The 20,246-nt window shown below is 41.3% G+C and overlaps 1 protein-coding gene and 1 long non-coding RNA gene across 51 annotated transcripts in view; one reads left to right on the top strand and one right to left on the bottom strand.

Moving 5' to 3' along the window:
• The first annotated feature begins 985 nt into the window (after positions 1 to 985).
• LOC118376208 (uncharacterized) lies at positions 986 to 5,377 on the top strand. Its single transcript, XR_004823993.2, has 4 exons — positions 986 to 1,193; positions 3,620 to 3,683; positions 3,828 to 3,912; positions 4,090 to 5,377. It is a non-coding gene; the product is annotated as an uncharacterized LOC118376208 (long non-coding RNA).
• Positions 5,378 to 5,521: 144 nt separating this feature from the next.
• Positions 5,522 to 20,246, bottom strand: part of cast (calpastatin) — a 104,189-nt gene continuing 89,464 nt past the window's right edge. For 47 of the 50 annotated variants that reach the window (XM_052473884.1, XM_052473877.1, XM_052473883.1 and 44 more), the window contains 25 exons: positions 20,197 to 20,241; positions 19,992 to 20,093; positions 19,799 to 19,879; positions 17,841 to 17,876; positions 16,912 to 16,998; positions 16,513 to 16,635; positions 15,391 to 15,459; positions 14,749 to 14,793; positions 14,435 to 14,563; positions 13,563 to 13,685; positions 11,724 to 11,804; positions 11,252 to 11,329; positions 10,920 to 10,985; positions 10,532 to 10,636; positions 10,231 to 10,347; positions 9,970 to 10,083; positions 9,672 to 9,761; positions 9,457 to 9,561; positions 9,123 to 9,215; positions 8,777 to 8,821; positions 8,515 to 8,631; positions 8,182 to 8,268; positions 7,665 to 7,688; positions 7,452 to 7,558; positions 5,522 to 7,020 (listed from right to left, as the gene is read on the bottom strand). In XM_052473884.1, the coding sequence (XP_052329844.1) occupies positions 7,460 to 7,558; positions 7,665 to 7,688; positions 8,182 to 8,268; positions 8,515 to 8,631; positions 8,777 to 8,821; positions 9,123 to 9,215; positions 9,457 to 9,561; positions 9,672 to 9,761; positions 9,970 to 10,083; positions 10,231 to 10,347; positions 10,532 to 10,636; positions 10,920 to 10,985; positions 11,252 to 11,329; positions 11,724 to 11,804; positions 13,563 to 13,685; positions 14,435 to 14,563; positions 14,749 to 14,793; positions 15,391 to 15,459; positions 16,513 to 16,635; positions 16,912 to 16,998; positions 17,841 to 17,876; positions 19,799 to 19,879; positions 19,992 to 20,093; positions 20,197 to 20,241 (2,061 nt within the window). In that variant the 3' untranslated portion in view covers positions 5,522 to 7,020; positions 7,452 to 7,459. The remainder of the gene's footprint in view (positions 7,021 to 7,451; positions 7,559 to 7,664; positions 7,689 to 8,181; positions 8,269 to 8,514; positions 8,632 to 8,776; positions 8,822 to 9,122; positions 9,216 to 9,456; positions 9,562 to 9,671; positions 9,762 to 9,969; positions 10,084 to 10,230; positions 10,348 to 10,531; positions 10,637 to 10,919; positions 10,986 to 11,251; positions 11,330 to 11,723; positions 11,805 to 13,562; positions 13,686 to 14,434; positions 14,564 to 14,748; positions 14,794 to 15,390; positions 15,460 to 16,512; positions 16,636 to 16,911; positions 16,999 to 17,840; positions 17,877 to 19,798; positions 19,880 to 19,991; positions 20,094 to 20,196; positions 20,242 to 20,246) is intronic. The other 3 variants (XM_052473885.1, XM_052473889.1, XM_052473875.1) reach the window with 3 other exon arrangements.

Genomic DNA, 20,246 nt, shown 5'->3' with positions numbered 1-20,246 from the left:
ACATTTAGGGGGCAATATAACAAAACATGTATTCACATCATTCAATATCTCCTCGTTATTTTTTAGCCTTTATAGTTTTTGATTGAAATGTTATCAAAATGAATTTTTATTATATTTTATTTGCACAAGGGAGGAACCCTAAATAATCTTATGAGCAGAGCCTCACCCTTTAAAACAAACTCAAACGTGTATTTGCATGTTGTCTCAAATCATGTGATAATATTCAATATATTATTTATTGACCATCTGCTCAGCAAAATTCTTGAGAATCCTCGACTAATACAAAGCCTACTCAAAAATGTTGATAAAGAATATGGTGCTGCTGTTTTTTCTATTGTAAAAAAAAACATGAAATAGATTTGTTTCAAACCAGCCATACCTGTCTCTTTTTCAAACACCCAGGTTCAAGTCAATATTTAAACCTTGATTGGGAACAACTATGGCTGTGTTAAACGATTCCAGGGATATTTCTAATCTGCTATAGCCTATCTATTAAACTTTGACATAACATTACTGACATAGGCTGTAGATTAGTGAATCACAGCCTACGTTTGGCATGATATAGGCGTAGGCTACTACATAATGAATACATTATGCTGCAAAAATAATAGTAATAAAACAAATAAATAAAATATACTATTTATTTTGTGTATTTTTTATTTTATTTTTTGGGGAAAAAATGTATTTCCAAGCATCCAATAGCCTTAATAATTACAGGCCTATTGATAATATTCGGTTATTCTTGCAATATGTTTCTCAACAGGTCAACACAGAGTCACGTCCTCAAAGGTGTCTGTAATGATCTGTTGCTCTTGGATTAAATCCCCCCTTTGAAATGTTGACTGCATTCGTATTTACCGTCATCACCTAGTTTATGTCGCCACATTGTGCTGTGTGAGTGCTCAGAGCGCGTACGGTTTGCACACAAAACCAGTCGGTCGCGAAGCGCAGCGCGGATTGGTGGGCTCTGCTCGAGCACCTTTGGGTGCACGAGCTCTGTGCAATACTCATGCAATGACTTCTTTTACCAGTGATGAAAGAAGACTTTGGGCGGGTTTAGGGTCGTGTTGAGCTCCTCATCACACCTGTTTCTACATCCCATGAAGAAGAGCTTGAACGTGTTGCTGTGCAGAAATACATTAAAATGGTCCAAAAGTGGATGCAGACACTTGTTTTACTGTTCTTTTGTCAAGGTAAATCAGACTTTTTCATATTACTATACTGTAGTACGTTTATTCCCTTCAGATTACCTTTTTTAAGTAATCGATTTGATGTTGCCAGAATACTTGAACTCTCACAGGCCTACTTCATACAGTGTCGTTATATAGGCTTGCCTTATAGCATTTTATATTCTATTTTAATTTCAATTTGAATGGTAATTTATTTGTTGTCCAAATTAATTCAGTGTTGTAGTTGTCTGGAGTGTATTTTTAAAGTAAAAGTTATTGTTTAGGCTATAGCCTGGTAAACCATCATAAAATATATCACATTCAGCAATTTCACTTTTAATTAATGACACAGTGAAGCAACATATATAGGCACAGACACATGTATACACACGATAACATACACATGTACAGGTAGATTTGGTACTGTATATATGTGGTAGCGGTGGAGTAGGGGCCTGAGGGCACACAGTCTGTGAATGTATTGTAATGTTTTTAAAATTGTATAAACTGCCTTAATTTTGCTGGACCCCAGGAAGAGTCGCAGCAGCTAATGGGGATCCATAATATACAGTGGGGTGAAAAAGTATTTAGTCAGCCACCAATTGTGCAAGTTCTCCCACTTAAAAAGATGAGAGAGGCCTGTAATTTTCATCATAGGTACACTTCAACTATGACAGACAAAATTAGGAGAAAAAAATCCCGAAAATCACATTGTAGGATTTTTAATGAATTTATTTGCAAATTATGGTGGAAAATAAGTATTTGGTCACCTACAAACAAGAAAGATTTCTGGCTCTCACAGACCTGTAACTTCTTATTTAAGAGGCTCCTCTGCCCTCCACTCGTTACCTGTATTAATGGCACCTGTTTGAACTAGTTATCAGTATTAAAGACACCTGTCCACAACCTCAAACAGTCACACTCCAAACTCCACTATGGCCAAGACCAAAGAGCTGTCAAAGGACACCAGAAACAAAATTGTAGACCTGCACCAGGCTGGGAAGACTGAATCTGCAATAGGTAAGCAGCTTGGTTTGAAGAAATCAACTGTGGGAGCAATTATTAGGAAATGGAAGACATACAAGTCCACTGATAATCTCCCTCGATCTGGGGCTCCACGCAAGATCTCACCCCGTGGGGTCAAAATGATCACAAGAACGGTGAGCAAAAATCCCAGAACCACACGGGGGACCTAGTGAATGACCTGCAGAGAGCTGGGACCAAAGTAACAAAGCCTACCATCAGTAACACACTACGCCGCCAGGGACTCAAATCCTGCAGTGCCAGACGTGTCCCCCTGCTTAAGCCAGTACATGTCCAGGCCCGTCTGAAGTTTGCTAGAGAGCATTTGGATGATCCAGAAGAAGATTGGGAGAATGTCATATGGTCAGATGAAACCGAAATATAACTTTTTGGTAAAAACTCAACTTGTCGTGTTTGGAGGACAAAGAATGCTGATTTGCATCCAAAGAACACCATACCTACTGTGAGGCATGGGGGTGGAAACATCATGCTTTGGGGCTGTTTTTCTGCAAAGGGACCAGGACGACTGATCCGTGTAAAGGAAAGAATGAATGGGGCCATGTATCGTGAGATTTTGAGTGAAAACCTCCTTCCATCAGCAAGGGCATTTTTTTTTTTTTTAACCAGGCAAGTCAGTTAAGAACACATTCTTATTTTCAATGACGGCCTGGGAACAGTGGGTTAACTGCCTGTTCAGGGGCAGAATGACAGATTTGTACCTTGTCAGCTCAGGGGTTTGAACTCACAACCTTCCGGTTACTAGTCCAACACTCTAACCACTAGGCTACACTGCATTGAAGATGAAACGTGGCTGTGTCTTTCAGCATGACAATGCTCCCAAACACACCGCCCGGGCAACGAAGGAGTGGCTTCGGAAGAAGCATTTCAAGGTCCTGGAGTGGCCTAGCCAGTCTCCAGATCTCAACCCCATAGAAAATCTTTGGAGGGAGTTGAAAGTGTTGCCCAGCAACAGCCCCAAAACATCACTGCTCTAGGGGATATCTGCATGGAGGAATGGGCCAAAATACCAGCAACAGTGTGTGAAAACCTTGTGAAGACTTACAGAAAACGTTTGACCTCTGTCATTGCCAACAAAGGGTATATAACAAAGTATTGAGATAAACTTTTGTTATTGACCAAATACTTATTTTCCACCATAATTTGCAAATAGATTCATTAAAAATCCTACAATGTGATTTTCTTGATTTTTTTCTCATTTTGTCTGTCATAGTTGAAGAGTACCTATCATGAACATTACAGGCCTCTCTCTTTTTAAGTGGGAGAACTTGTACAATTGGTGGCTGACTAAATACTTTTTTGCCCCACTGTATGCAAATATAAATTAATAAGACATCTTCAATAAGAAATAAAGTAGTTAGTAATTTATTGAATCTCTAATTTGTACTTTATTTCACAAACAATATCAGAAACTCTCCAACGGAATGATCTAACAGAGAAAAGGGATGGTGACCATGCACCTTGCTTGGCCAGGTGAGTAGGCTAGCTTGGTACATTACATAAATCAATTGTATCAGAATAATAAAGTTCTAAACATCAATGTTTTTTTAAATCAGAGGTTCTTTATAGCCTATTAACAGTCTGAAAGTTATCCATGCTAACACATTGACTTTTTAGCCCCCATGACAACAACAACCACAATTACTGCACCAATGACCACAACCATAGAGCTAACCAACTACAACTGCCAAGTCGTGCAAAGGTAGAATATTTGACATCGTCAAGATCACAACTATTCTTATCATTATATAAATGCCCTCATATCTTTGACAGGGTTTATTTGGATAATCAAAGTTGAATTTTCCATTATTGAATGGGGTTGAACATTGTAAATAATTTATCCCAAATGTATTCCGTGTTTGACTTGTGTTTTTTGCAGTGGGAAAGGTGGAACCTAGTGCTCCTGTGATTGTTTGAGCCCCATTTGGCTGCTGGCTGTGGCCTCCTCTTCAACATCACCGTATCCCATTGCAACCCTGAGTCCTGCATTCACTCACCAATATAGCCCCATGTACCCATGAAACACACACCCAACAAACAAAACAAGAGTATTGAACCAACTGATGTAAATATGCTGCCTTAATTTTTCTGTTAGAATGTACACTCTATGACCAAAATAATGTGGACAGCTGGTCGTTGAACATCTCATTTCAAAATCATGGGGATTAATATGGAGTCGGTCCCCCCCTTTGCTGCTACTCTTCTGGGAAAGCTTTCCGCTAGATGTTGGAACATTGCTGCGGGGACTTGCTTACATTCAGCCACAAGAGCCTTAGTGAGGTCAGGCACTGATGTTGTGCGATTAGGCCTGGCTGTAGCGTTAAGATTTCCCTTCACTGGAACTAAGGGGCCTAGTCCGAACCATGAAAAACAGCCCCGGATCATAATTTCTCCAACACCAAACATTACAGTTGGCACTATGCATTGGGGCAGGTAGCGTTCTCCTGGCATCTGACAAACCCAGTTTAGTCCGGTGGACTGCCAGATGATTAAACGTGATTCATGTGCTTCCACTGCTCCAAAGTCCAGCGGTGGTGAGCTTTCATATAATTTCCACCACTCCAGCTGATGCTTGGCATTGGGCATGGTGATATTAGGCTTGTGTGGGGCTGCTCGGCCATGGAAACCCATTTTTGGAAGCTCCCCACGAACATTTATTGTGCTGACGTTGCTTCCAGAGGCCGTTTGGAACTTGGAAGTGAGTTTTGCAGAAATGTTGCAACACTCACAGAAGTGTTTCAGAAATGTGACAAACTTACTTTTTGGAAAGGTGGCATCCGATGACAGTGCCACGGTGAAAGTCACTGAGCTCTTAACGCCATTCTACTGCCAATGTTGGTCAAATGAGATTGCATGGCTATACACCTGTCATCAACGGGTGTGGCTGAAATAGCCAAATCCACTCATTTGAAGGGGTGTTCACATACCTTTGTATATATAGTGTATTAACATTTTCATATACATTTCCATATTTACATTTTAAATTAATTATAAAAAATATTAAATCTGTAATATTAAGTCTGTAAATTAAACCAAAGACAAAAGCTCTGCAGTGAAACTTCAATAAAACCAAGGTAACATTTTCTAACTCAAATGTCGTATTCAGTTTCTTCCTAGACTTCTATGAATGTTTGGTAGAAATGTGCCATATAAAGCAATATTTTTGAATATTTGAATTATTGAACCATAGTGTACGTAATTGTGTGTGTTCTTGTTACTGTAGGACCATGTTAGAGTGAACCTCTATCTTACTCTTACTCTCTCTTATCTCTATTAGTAACCTCTTACAAATCTGAAAAAAAAGACAGAAATGGTGAAACCACATCGATTTTTATTATGTTTTATTTACGACACTCAAATTCTACTCCTCAGGCACAAACAAAAGACACAAAAAGAAGACTTGAGTCGAGGTTGAACACACATTCCAAAACTCAAGGTTGAAGGAGCTTTGTAAAATCAAATTAAAAACACCTGCGCTGCTTTGTACAAGCGAAAGATGGTCCTAATATTACATGTGAAAATATTTCTAAAATAGTATAACTTTCTTCCCTTTAACTGCAACACAGATATACAGTAAGTTCCCTATACCGAAAGACCCTCTTACACAAATGTATTATAATACTGTCATGTCTTGTTATAGGCATTCATTTATTTATTGGCAATGTACATTTTAGGTTACCCCACGTTAGCTACAAAAAGTATTTTTCTGTTTTCGATTGTTGAGGGTGGCACAAGGAGTTACTCCAGACACATGAATGCTGAATACATACAATACAATTATTATTTGTATTTATTTAATTAGAATTCCCATTTCCAAAATATCTCTCAAGTTTTAAGTTTGAGACCTGCACCTAAATATGTATAATTCTGTGATACCATGTTGGGGAAATAATCCACAAAGCGTTGGACTTTTTGACTAGAAGTGATAGCCCTTTAGACTGTGTAAATGACAGTGTCCTCATATCTAGAGCAAGTCTTTACAGTATACAAACAAAGACAGTTTACAGACATAGTGACTGCCTAAATTAACTTCTGTGTCCACTTTCTGAAACCAATAAATGCTTTTATAAGGTAAAGTTCACACATATATAAACCCTTCTTAATAGATATTGCTTTACAGAAAGTAAATGTATAGAATTGCTCACAGATGCATCCATATCAAGCAGATAATTTCCTGTAAATCCTTTTATATGTTTCAATATTGAGCAGACTGTGCTGTACACTAGTGTATTATGGTGGGTGTCCACTTAAGAGAAAACTCACTCTTCTGTGTACATCAATATTGGACAGACATCCCAATCCTACATAACCCCTATATACTGTTCCTAAACACATAACACTCACTATTACCCCCAACGCTGTAGCAATGTTGCAGCAACATCACTGCAACGTTGGGGCAATGCAGACAGTTAGCTAGGATGGACAGTCAGTCAGACCACTTGAAAGGCAAAGCCTAGATTTAATTTTCCTTACAGGATTGGACAGATTCTCTGTTCAATCCTGGGAAATAAGTCAGGACAAACTCCCTCCCTCGCTCGCTCTCGTTCCCTCTCTTTATTTTGCTCTCCTCGTCTCAAATGAAAGAAACCAAAACTAGTACAATCTTCTGTCATGTGCGAAACCAAGCAGGAAAGACGTTGCACACTGTGGTGCGTGTGTGTGTGTACATGCGCATGTGTGTAAGTGTGTGGTCATGTTTGTTTTTATAATCCAGTATATGTTCTCCACCATTTAGAAAAATAGAATCATTCACAGCAGCTCCCTCGAGTGGCGCCACCGTGTGGCAGGGGACATGTAGTGCGCTAGAAACCTGCAATATATCAGAAACGTACATCAGTCAATGTCACAGGAGAAGAATCAAAAATCTGTCATAATAAGTATGCCAGGCCAGTAGATTCAGACTAAAAAGTATGTATGCAGTACTTTAGGGAATAAGAGACATGCAAGCATGGATTACAGTCACATTGTCTCCCAAGTGGCGCAGCGGTCTAAGGCACTGCATCTCCGCTAGATGCGTCACTACAGACAACCTGGTTTGAATACAGACGGTATCACAACCGCCTGTGATTGGGAGTCCCATAGGGGGCGGCGCACAATTGACCCAGCGTCGTCTGAGTTTGGCCGGTGTAGGCTGTCATTGTAAATAAGAATGTGTTCTTAACTGACTTGCCTAGTTAAATAAAGTTTTAAAAATAAATAAAAACTGTTTCAATAAAAATGGTTGAGTCTTGTAGTCCTTACATAGATGTCTAGCTCTTGCCATCCTTATTTGTGGATGCTGACACTACATCTGAACTCAGCTGTCCAGACAGATGGTCTATGGATGACGGATCCTCCTTCCTTTGTTTCTGAGGCAAAAGTTCAAGTCAATTAGAGGACATTGATATCAAATCACATGTATCTCAAATTATTATTAGGATCTAATTTCATTCATGTTTTCTATAGTATCCTTACCTTTGACTTTGACCTTGACTTGCTCTGCAACAAACAAAGTTGAGACCTTGGTCAGAGTGGTTTTAACTTCAGGGGGCACCATGGTCATATGTGATATGGGAGACTTGTAAGAAGTCTGGTTAACACTAGAGGGCGCTGTAAGACAATCAACAACGACTGTCTCTATAACCAAATAATCAATGGTTAGACTAGGTTTCAATTAAATCGAGGGTTATAAGCAATGTATTTTAAATGCAATGTCTGATTGAGCTGACATAAGCAGCTTTTGCCATGAATGCAATCGCGACCGCAGGAACATTGCCTTTTAAAGCTGAATTGCCTATAACCCGCAATTGGATTAAATCTCGCCCTTCGTTTGCTTTTCCTAAACTAGGAGTCTGCATTAGAAAAATGTGTTAATGTTTTGAGACATAACTAATATGAAAGCCACGGAGACATACAACTACAATGGTAAAATGTTACAATTTTGACATAATTATTCTAATGAGACCATGTTGCTGCTAGATACCCTCCTCACCTTTGGCTTGTCTCCCTTGGATTTGAACTCGGGGGTGTCTGGGAGCAGGGTGCCTGCCAGGTCATCCAGGACAGGGGCAGACATGGGCTGGACAGAGAAACACAAACAGCCAGTCAATTCATTAACCTGCCTACCAACAGAACATCTCAGGGTCTGTATTCAAAAAGCGTCTCAGCGTAGGAGTACTGATTTAGGATTAGGTCTCACCCCTGTCTATATAATCTTATTCATTATGATCTAAAAGGCTAAACTGATCCTAAATCAGCCCTCCTACTCTGAGACTCACTTTAGTGGTCTGTTAGGTTGTTAGTGTGCAGTAGAGTAGGTAAGTACCTCCAGTCGGGGCTGTCTCTGCTCTGTTGTCACGACTACTGAGGCTGCAGCTGGACCAGTTGAGGAAGACAAGTCTCTAGACAAGAGGTCAAGGGCCTCGCTGTCATCCATTGACGGCTGTAAAGAGAGAGGAAGATGGTCACTTATGTACTGTACATCTGGTTTACATGACTTAAACATGACCTTTATGAGTTGCAACACAGTATGACATGGAATATGACTTATCTGTGCATTTATAGATACAATTGGACAGAAACCTCACCTGCTTGGGTCTAACATCAGCCTGGACTTTGGCCTCTGCCATTGCCTTTGAGAATAAAAGAAACATAACCTTATACAGCCTTGTTTACACCCTATATCCACCTCACATAACTTATTGGCACAGGGTAAACGGTTTTTTATTATTTAGTCCAAAAGTGATCTGAATGGTAGAGTACTATTTATGGTTTATTGCAAAATGTTCTGGGTGTGTAGTGGAGTGTAAATTCACAAAGGTTGTTTACCCATTTATTTACACACCTATTAGCATTTATGTTAACATTAGCACATTAGATTAGCATGTTCAGGATTCTCCATTTTATTTCCTACTACAACTTTGGACATGTTACCTTTCGGTCTTTCTCTGTGGGCCGGTACTCAGCTGGAAGGCTGTCATCCCTCTCCCCCACTTTGGTAAGCTTCTCCTCTATAACCTTTTTCTCCTAGGATGAGCAGAGAGCAGACTGATGTCAAATAGCCAATATGAGCTAATGCTATCTGTTACAGGTTTAGTTGCATTGCGGTAAAGCTTCTATTTTGACCAAGGAATAATCTCGAAAATGCAGATTATTTAACCTTTGTGCAACAAAACTGCCTAAGGCAATTTTCCGTCACACTTTAAACTAAGTATATCTTATGTAGGCTTAATGAAGCATGCATAAACCCTTTATAAAACCTAAGTACCTTGACGATGTCTCTGACTGAGACAGGAGCAGGCTCTGGGATAGGAGCCTTGTCCATCAGGGAGTCTGACAAGGTATCCAGAGCATCTACTGTCCCTCTAGATAGCTACACACACATACACTGACAAGTTACAATGGGAATCTGACTGACCCGATATCTTGGACGTGAATGAAGCATAAAACAACAATGATGTCACATGAAGTGTGTCTCAGTACCTGGCGGTCAACAGCAGATTTGACTGCAGGAGCAACAGCTGGGGCTACAAAGTCCCCTGCCAGGGCATCCAAGGCAAAGTCATCTGAGGCCTGGAGTCAAAAGAGAGAGAAATGAAAAAACAAGAACACTGCATGTACATGTTAATTAAGCTGTTATACTACTGATAATGAAAAAAATGAAGAGACGTAAGCAGCTAGACATAAAAACACATATTGGATGATCATAGATCTATACAGAGCAGACCAATCAGTGGATGGTTTTATAAGTGAACGATCAATCTTAGAGAGTGTTGTTCACCTGTGTGGGAGGAGCTGGGGGGCAGAGGACAGGAGCATGGACAGCTGGAGCCACACAGGAAGACATGAAGTCACCTGACAAGATCTCCAGAGCCTCACCAGAGTCCATGGAGGGCTGGGGGGAGAGAGAGAGAGAGAGATTCCCTCGCTTCAAAAATTCCTGGTTCTCTTTAGTGCTGGTTCCTTCTGGTTCTTCTAAAAGTGATACAGAATGTGTCCTCTTATCTCCCAATGACTTGCATTCTGCCAATATGAGACTCACCTCTGGCTTCAGAGGAGGCAGGTCTTTGACTTTGTTTTCTGTGAACCTGTACTTTGGTGGGAGTGTGTCATCTCGCTCACCCACAAAAACTCCCTTCTTCGATGTGAGTTTGCCCTCCTGAAGAGCAGAAATTAACACAAAATAATGTCACACACAAGTTTCGCACCTGTGGCCATACGAGATACCACATTAACTCTATCTGTCACAGCAGGAGTTTCTGTCATCTTCAGGCTAAACAATTCAGCTATGAGCCCCATAAATAAAGAATAAAGAAAGGGAATACAAGTCCGTGTGAGTATACCGTGACTATGTCCTCATGTCTGATCTTGGGAGGTTCAGGTGCTGGTTCTGGAGCAGGCAGAGAGTCTCTCAGAGCACTGAGAGCATCCAGGGACATGGAGCCACCCTGGAGACACACAGACAGAGGGGGGCAGAGGGGACAGAGAGAGAGACACACAGACAGAGGGGGGGCAGAGGGGACAGAGAGAGAGACACACAGACAGAGAAAGGAACACAGAGGCAGAGAGGGGGGAAGTGGGACATAGGGAGGGAGATTAGATCATGTGATCAACAGTACACTGGATGGTGCATAGAACATGAACAACTGCAATGCATCTCTACTGGTCTTCCGTAAAATACTAGTATTTCATTGGTTGTTAGATAGAAACTTTAGCCCTCAAATGACAAACCCCATCTGTCTTGGGCTTGGTGGCCAGTGGGGAGTCCAATCCTGACATCAGAGAGAACACAGCAAACTGGAACACAAACACAAGTTAATAGATAACAGCTTCACAACCCGACATAAGTATAACATAGAATAGTTGAAGAGTTTGTTGTCTATTTGCATGAATATAGCATTTTTGATGACAAAGTACTCAACACAACAGTAGCACAGCATCAGCTGCAACATTGGACATCCCAGTTTAACACGGGACATAAGCGTTTGTCACTGTTTATTGTGTATTATGCATGGCTTATGTTATGTAGTCATGCAGGATGTAGGACCTTTGGTGTTATTTACCTTTTCCACATTAGCTTTCTTGTCAACAGGGGGAGCAGGACACTTGGTCACAGGTGCAGACTTAAACTCTTCAGCTTTCTAGAAAAAGAGAAAGATTATTTGGTTTGTTAAATACTGTTTCTTAGGTTCTAGTTGAGAGGAACAGGGGACAGCTAATTTCAAGCTTTCACTAGAAAGCAGTCTTTACAGAACGTTAGCATGACATATCAGTTGTCATAAGCTATTACAGCTCACACTGTGTTAAAATTATATGTCATGGTCATCTTGTATGTATCATAAATACAACATGGCATTAGCATTAGCAGTAGGTGGCTAGCAAGTTCGCTGTCCAACAAGATAGGCTACATTGTACTGTGTCATTATGACTGTGCTATGTCAGTTGACATTGGTTCTCATAACAGTTTACCATCTCATGCTAATGACAGTTCTACGATGAAGGGTTGAGGAACAATAATTATCAGTCTTTCTTTACCTTGATGGGAGCGGGTGGAGGTGGAGCAAAGTTTGAAAAGCCAGCAGACAAGGCATCAACGGCAGCCAAATCCTCAACTTTCTGTCAATAGATGAAATATTATCGAGTTATAATCACATCTCACTTTAGGGCTGGGCGATACATTAAATTCATTCGATTTTTTGTTCTTGCGCGATATTCCAAATGCCTGTACCGCAAGAATCGAGGTTATTTATCTTTTTTTAAGAGCGTTTACATCCGCTTGTTCTCGTGTTGTATTTTTGGTCTCGTCTCTTTCGCTCTTTCTGTGCGGTGTGCATCTCCCCATTTACACGAGAGGTCTATATATAATGAAGAGATGCACGTCTCTGCCTTAACAAGCTTAGGTCCAGAATAAACCCATAGAAACGCATTGATTTGGCTTATATTGGACAGATTTGATCAAGAGCGAACCCTTTCGCTTTGCCTCTCTCTCTATGATTTACACACCTGTCCTCTCACGCCAACAAAGTTGAGAGATCACATCTTCCTCTCTGACAGGCGGTTTCAACTCCCTATTTGCATTTTAGTTTTGGTGCAATAGAATCGGTCATATGGACACCAAAACACATTGAAACATTATTTTACTGTCATAGGGGATAAGTTAACTTTTCTAATGATATCCTTTTATGTCTCAACTACTCAAATTGCGCGCAGAGCCGACACTTCTAAAACTAGAGTATGAAAGAAATGGATTGAGCTCACGCATTGGGTACCGCTAGCAGCATTTTAGCCACATTCTGTGGTCTCGCCAGTGTTTTATAAATGTGCAATAAGCAAAACAAACTATTATATTGGCCATTCCTTCTCATTCTGAGAAATAAGGTAGACCACCTGAATTCAACATCTGAACAAAGTGGACAGGCTAACATGCTTTTAAAAAGGTTGGAGACAGACAAAAGGGTGTGTTCATAACAATTAAACTGTTCAACCTTGTTACCTAGCAAATAGATCCAAGCTGGCTAAACTTGAAATATAAAAGATTAGCTAAATATTAGATATTGAGACATGTGCTCATTTTATATAGCCTAATGCCTACTACAAGAAGTTAGTCATTATTAGTGAATGTGCATTATGCTTGGTTCTACTTACATTTGTAACAAAAAAGGGCATTTTCACAGACAGACTTGAAAGCCAGAACAGTAATTATAGCAAAAAAAGCAGGTTAAACTATTTTGATAAAATAATTAAATGATTAATTGGTCTTATGGTTGTGGAAGGCTTATATACTATATACAGTGCATTCGGAAAGAATTCAGACCCTTTGCCTTCTTCCACATTTTGTTAAATTACAGCCTTATTCTAAAATGGATTACATAATTTCTCCCCTTATTAATCTACACACAATACCCCATAATGACAAAGTGAAAACAGGTTGTTTTTTTTGTTGCTAATTTCTAAAAATCAAATACCGTATTTACATAAAAATGTAAAATGGTACAGTAGACATCCTTCACTGCGTCCAATGTACTTTGAGTCTCTGTTACTGTGCCCATCTGTTAATTCATGATCTTGGATACATTGTGTGATAACAGCGAAAAAATTACAATGACACAAACAAGTGATCAATGATAGCCCCCTAACCCCAGGGATAGCCCCACCCTCAAGAGCCTTGTACTTCCTTCTGTAGCTCAGTTGGTAGAGCATGGCGCTTGTAACGCCAGGGTAGTGGGTTCGATCCCCGGGACCACCCATACGTAGAATGTATGCACACATGGATAAAAGCGTCTGCTAAATGGCATATATTATTATATTATATTATTATTATTAATATTATTGTACTGTAGCGTGGTTAATACACCAAAGTAAACTGGAGTCTACCTTAGTCTGTGGCCCCTTCAGAGAGGCATCTCCAGCCGCAGCAGCTGGTGCAGCAACAGCCGTAACCAACTTAGCAGGATCCTTTTTAGCCATGTCAACTTTGCTTGATGTGGTGGGCACACTCTATAAACGCATATGGTTCAAGCCATTAGACGAGGTGCAGAGAAGAGTTCAGAGTGCTGCGCATAATTTCACAGTCAGTTTACTGCAGTGATAGGATGATTATTAGCAGCCTGTCTGTTATTGGTAATGTAAAGGAAAGGAGCCATGAGAAGAGAAGTGCCTGACCAGAATTTGTTTTCGCAGTTTAGTTGAGTAAAAGGAAGGTAAACAAACCGCATCAACCTAAACCAGGTAAACAAACCCTGTCAACCAAAACCAGGAAAACAAACCCAGAAGTAATATTAGATATGGTGTGCTGCAACCAGAAGAAAAAGGAAAAGTGGAAATATACTGTGGCTTCTCTGTGGTGACAATAGATGTGACAGACATGGTTTGTCTTGACGTGTTGAGCGCAACAAAGTGTGGGCATGCTGGGAAGACTCAGTCATAGAGCTTAAAAGTAAAAGTGCCTGTTCACTTCCCACTTAGACACACAGACACCTTCTAGGCCAGAAGTAAAGAAGCCCAAATCAGAGATATGTTTTGAAATATATCGGCAGAGAGAAGAGGGAGATAGAATACCATATAAAGGGGTGGAAGAACGACTAAAACCTCAAGATCACGGGAGAGATGAGGAAGACATAACACATGGAATAATGACCCAGGAAGAGTGTGTTGAATGGGGAAGTGAGCGTAAAGAGAGCCAGGTCGGGTAAAGAATAAAGATCCAAAGAGAGAGGCCCCACACTCCTCGACTGTCTGCCATCTACCTTGGCTGTCTGTTCCGGAGACTCTTGAAGCTTTGGTACTTCAGCTTTCCATGGAGTTGCTGCCTCCACTACAATATTGCCTCCTCCCGTGGTAAGAGGTGTAGCTTTGGCTGGGTGCATGGGTGCTGGCTACAATCAAGGATGAGTTAATACTCAATGTATACAACAGAAAAAGAGCAAATTCAATGTATTGACACCCTGTAACAACGGTTAATGTAATAACTTATCGAAATGTAATAAATAAAGAGGTTTAATGTAATAAAATTGGTACATTTAATAACGAATAATAGAGAGAAAAGCGAGAGATGTTTTACCTCTTTGGCTGCCTTAGCTCCTGGGGGAACTACTTCCACCTGTACCTGTAACCCAGAGCAGGAGAGGTTAGTGAATACAACACTAGGCTACTATCTGTGATACTGCTCAGCTCCTATACCCAACTGAGCTTCTGGATGGCTGTGGGCTCAATTCAACCAAACCTACATAGGTAGAACTCATGCTGGAACAAGAGCACCCTCTTTCTAATGTAGTCAAAAAAATTGCAGAATGGTAAATCAGGTGGCAGGTAGCCGAGCGGTTAAGAGCTTTGTGGCAACTAACCGAAAGGTCGCTGATTCGAATCCCTGAGCCGACTAGGTGAACAATCTGTCGATATGCCCTTGAGCAAGGTACTTAACTCTAATTGCTCCTGTATGTCCCTCTGGATAAGAGCGTCTGATAAATGGCTAAAATGTAAAATGATACAGTAGACATCCTTCACTCTTTCCAAGATCTGTGAGTCTCTATTACTGTGCCACTCTGTTAATTCATGATCTTGGCTACATTGTGTGAAAACAGCGAAAGAATGACAAGGAAACAAACATGTGATCAATGATAGCCCCCTAACCCCAGGGATAGCCCCACCCTCAAGAGCCTTGTACTGTAGTGTGGTTAATACACCAAAGTAAACTGGAGTCTACCTTAGTCTGTGGCCCCTTCAGAGAGGCATCTCCAGCGGCGGCAGCTGGCGCAGCAACAGCCGTAACCAACTTAGCAAATCAAATCAAATGTATTTATTAAGCCCTTCTTACATCAGCTGATTTCTCAAAGTGCTGTACAGAAACCCAGCCTAAAACCCCAAACAGCAAGCAATGCAGGTGTAGAAGCACAGTGTCTAGGAAAAACTCCCTAGAAAGTCCAAAACCTAGGAAGAAACCGAGAGAGGAACCAGGCTATGAGGGGTGGCCAGTCCTCTTCTGGCTGTGCCGGGTGGAGTATCTCTTTGGCTCTACCACTCCTGCTGTCTCTAGAGAGTTGAAAGCAGCATGTCTGGGACTCCAGTTTACTAGAGTGATAGGATGATTGTGAGCAGCTTGTCTGTCATTGGTAATGGAAAGGAAAGGCGACGTGAGAAGAGAAGTATCTGACCAGAATGTGTAGTCACAGTGTAGTAGAATAATAGGAAGGTAAACAAACCCCATCAACCTAAACCAGGTAAACAATCCCAGAAGCAATACTATATCTGGTGTGATGCAACCAGAAGAAAAAGTGGAAATATATTGTGGCTTTTCTGTGGTGACAACAGATGTGACAGACATGGTTTGTCTTGACCTGTTGAGCGTACCACAAATGTGGGCATGCTGGGAAGACTCTTAAAAGTAAGCATAAGAGTGTCTGTTCACTTCCCACTTAGACATACAGACACCTTCTAGGCCAGAAGTAAGGAAGTCCAAGAGCTTTGGGCAAGTAACCGAAAGGTTGCTGATTCGAATCCCTGAGCTGACTAGGTGAACAATCTGTCGATATGCCCTTGAGCAAGGTACTTAACTCTAATTGCTCCTGTAAGTCCCTCTGGATAAGAGCGTCTGATAAATGGCTAAAATGGTTCAGTAGACATCCTTCACTGCATCCAATGCACTGTGAGTCTCTGTTACTGTGTCACTGTTAATTCATGATCTTGGCTACATTGTGTGAAAACAGCGAAAAAATGACAAGGAAACGAACAAGTGATCAATGATAGCCCCCTAACCCCAGGGATAGCCCCACCCTCAAGAGCCTTGAACTGTAGCGTGGTTAATACACCAAAGTAAACTGGAGTCTACCTTAGTCTGTGGCCCCTTCAGAGAGGCATCTCCAGCCGCAGCAGCTGGTGCAGCAACAGCCATAACCAACTTAGCAGGATCCTTTTTAGCCATGTCAACTTTGCTTGATGTGGTGGGCACACTCTATAAACGCATATGGTTCAAGCCATTAGACGAGATGCAGAGAAGAGTTCAGAGAGCTGAGCATAATCTCACAGTCAACTTACTGGAGTGATAGGATGATTGTTAGCAGCCTGTCTGTTATTGGTAATGTAAAGGAAAGGAGCCATGAGAAGACCTCAGTCTCACCCAAAAGACTATGGGACAAATAATCATTCTGTAACCTTATGCATGTTTTAGGGAACAGGGCTCTAATTGATTTATAAGTGATTATAACCTGTTAATAGTGCAAAGTCTCACCTTCTCCTGTTTCTGAGGGATGGGAGGCATAGAGGTTGTGAACCCAAAGGACAGGGAGTCCAGAGCCTCATCGGTGCTCATAGGTTTCTGATATACAAGTAAACAAACAAGCAAACAAATAACCTCAGTTATACACAAAGCATTACAGTAACAGTTTTGTCTTCAACTGCACCACTAGAGGGCGAGTCAAAATAACTCCAACCATTTAAAAGAGACCAGGAGCAAAAGAACCGACACACCCACCAATCACATTTCCTAGAATCTAAATCACAACAAAGCATTCCGCAAAGGACTCTGTGCAGAATCTCTTTACAAAACATCAGATTTGGCAGGAAGCCTAGTGGTTAAGAGCATTGGGCTAGTAGGTTTTAAAAAAAACGCTTCATAACCAAACGGGCAACTTTAGACAACTCACTTTTATTTTTTTTGACAACTCACACAACATACTTCAGGGGTAAAAGAGAGTGCCTTCTGTCCTAACAAGCTCTTAGAAGCAGAGGTATACTACACAGAGTACTGCAGTACAAAACAAGGTGTGGCCCAGAGGGTGAATGTGTGTGCAAGTGTATATAAGTGAATAGGTGTGGAGTAATGAGTGATTGTGTGTTGACTATTTATCTGTTGTTAGTGTGTGGGTGTGTTTATAAAGGATGGGTTTAGCAGAACTAGAGCCAGCTGGTTGAGGTGGGTCTAATGTTGTTTGCAAATCCAACACCCCACAGTGCAATGCAACATTCCACACTGTAGGAGGTACCCAAAACTGTCAGCAGAGACCATGGGATGGCCTATGGTTTGTTTAGTGTGTGTGTGTGTGCACGCACATGCATTAGTATGTGGGTATGTGACAAAGATTGAGAGGAGAAAGTCAATATCTCAATATTTCTCCCCAGCATACAGTGTATTCCCTAGCAGTAAATACAATGACTTACCGGGACATCTTTTGGCTTGACATCTGCAACTGGGGACTATTAAAAGTAAAATATACATTTTAATTCAATATAATAAAAGTTCATTAATGACATATTTTAATTGAGTAAGCCTAGATTTAAGTAAAAGCTGACCATTTTCTCAAAATAATATTAAAGAGTGGTAACTATATACAGGCCTAGTCCAGAAACAAACTCTAGTCCAAACCCTCTAGGGTTAAAGCCTTATTCTGAAATTGATTAAATAATTTTTTCCCCTAATCAATCTACACACAATACCCCATAATGACAAAGTGAAGATGTTTTTAGATTTTTTTGCGAATGAAAAAAACCCAGAAGTACCTTATTTACAAAAGTATTCAGACACTTTACTTTAAGACCCGAAATTGAGCACAGGTACATCCTATTTCCATTGATCCTCCTTGAGATGTTTCTACAACTTGATTGGAGTCCACCTGTGGTAAATTCAATGGATTGGACATGATTTGGAAAGGCGCACACCTTTCTATATAAGGTCCCACAGTTGACAGTGCATGTCAGAGCAAAAACCAAGCTATGAAGTCAAAGGAATTGTCTGTAGAGCTCCGAGACAGGATTGTGTCGAGGCACAGATCTGGAGAAGGGTACCAAAACATTTATGCAGCATTGAAGGTCGCCAAGACCACAGTGACCGCCATCATTCTTAAAATGGAAGAAGTTTGGAACCACCAAGACCCTTCCTAGAGCTGGCCGCCCGGCCAAACTGAGCAATCGGGGTGAGAAGGGCCTTGGTCAGGGAGGTGACCAAGAACCCAATGGTCACTCTAACAGAGATCCAGAGTTCCTCTGTGGAGAAGGGAGAACTTTCCAGAAGGACAAGCATCTCTGCAGCACTCCACTAATCAGGCCTTTATGGTAGTGGCCAGACAGAAGCTACTCCTCAGTACAAGGCACATGACAGCCCGGTTGGAGTTTGACAAAGGGAACCTAAAGGACTCTCAAACCATGAGAAACAACATTCTCCGGTCTGATGAAACCAAGACTGAACTCTTTGGCCTGAATGCCAAGAATCACACCTGGAGGAAACCTGGCACCATCCCTATGGTGAAGCATGGTGGAGGCAGCATGCTGTGGAGATGCTTCTCAGCTGCAGGGACTGAGAGACTAGTCAGGATCGAGGGAAAGATAAACGGAGCCACGTACAGAGAGATCCTTGATGAAAACCTGCTCCAGAGCACTCAGGACCTCAGACTGGGGCAAAGGTTCACCTTCAAATAGAACAACAACCCTTAGGACACAGCCAAGACAATGCAAGAGTGGCTTTGGGACAAGTCTCTAAGTGGCCCTGCCAGAGCATGGACTTCTACCCGATCAAACATATCTGGAGAGACCTGAAAATAGCTGTGCAGCGACGCTCCCCATCCAACCTGAGAGAGCTCGAGAGAATCTGCAGAGAGTGGGAGAAACACCCAAAATACAGGTGTGCCAAGCTTGTAGCATCATACCCAAGAAGATGGTCAAGGCTGTAATCGCTGTCAAAGGGGCATCAACAAAGTACTGAGTAAAGGGTCTGAATACTTATGTAAATGTAATATTTCTTTTGAAATGTTCAAACATGTTTAAAAAACTGTTTTTTCTTTCTCATTATGGAGTATTGTGTGTAGATTAATGAGGGGGAAAAACAATTTAATCAATTTTAGAATAAGGATGTAACGTAACAAAATGTGGAAAAAGTCAAGGTTTCTGAATACTTTCCAAATGCACGGTATCTCTCTATTAGAAGACCTGATAACCAAGGGGTTCCAGTCAAATGTCTCATGTCAAAGGGAGTACTGCAGTACAAAGCTAAAGATACATGCAAACTCAAAGCTCTCGAACAGCAGAAGGCTGAGGGTTGGATTAAGATGCAGAAGTGATGATGATGATGATGATGATGATGAGGAAGAAGAACACTGGAGGGGGAGGGTGATTTAAAGACTGACCATGTCTTCAAATCGGTATCCTGGGGGCAGTGGGCAGTCGTTCCCCCCACAGATCACTCCCTTCTTTGAGGATAATCCATGCTGTGAGACATATACAACAACACACACTGTTTTACATGGTGACCGGGTGCACACACACAACCCAATCCAAATTGCACTGTGCACACACACACACTCTGTGAAGGTTCTGTACCTCTATCACCTCTGGCCCGGTGTATACATGGGCTGCAGGGGCGAAAGACTCTGATGAGGGTAAGGAATCAGCCAGGGCATCAAACGGGTCCACAGCAAGCTCCTACACATGATGCAACAAAACTCAAACACAAGCAATGCAACTCCATGCCAATCAATTTAGTGCAAAATCAAACCCACATACAAAAGATACATGGATGTTTTACCTCTTTGGCTGCCTTAGCTCCTGGGGGAACTACTTCCACCTGTACCTGTA

This window comes from Oncorhynchus keta, chromosome 21 (genome assembly GCF_023373465.1).
Source record: "Oncorhynchus keta strain PuntledgeMale-10-30-2019 chromosome 21, Oket_V2, whole genome shotgun sequence".
Taxonomy (NCBI): Eukaryota; Metazoa; Chordata; class Actinopteri; order Salmoniformes; family Salmonidae; genus Oncorhynchus; species Oncorhynchus keta.
Note: the sequence above shows the minus strand (reverse complement) of the source record. Positions and strands in the feature narration are given on the sequence as shown.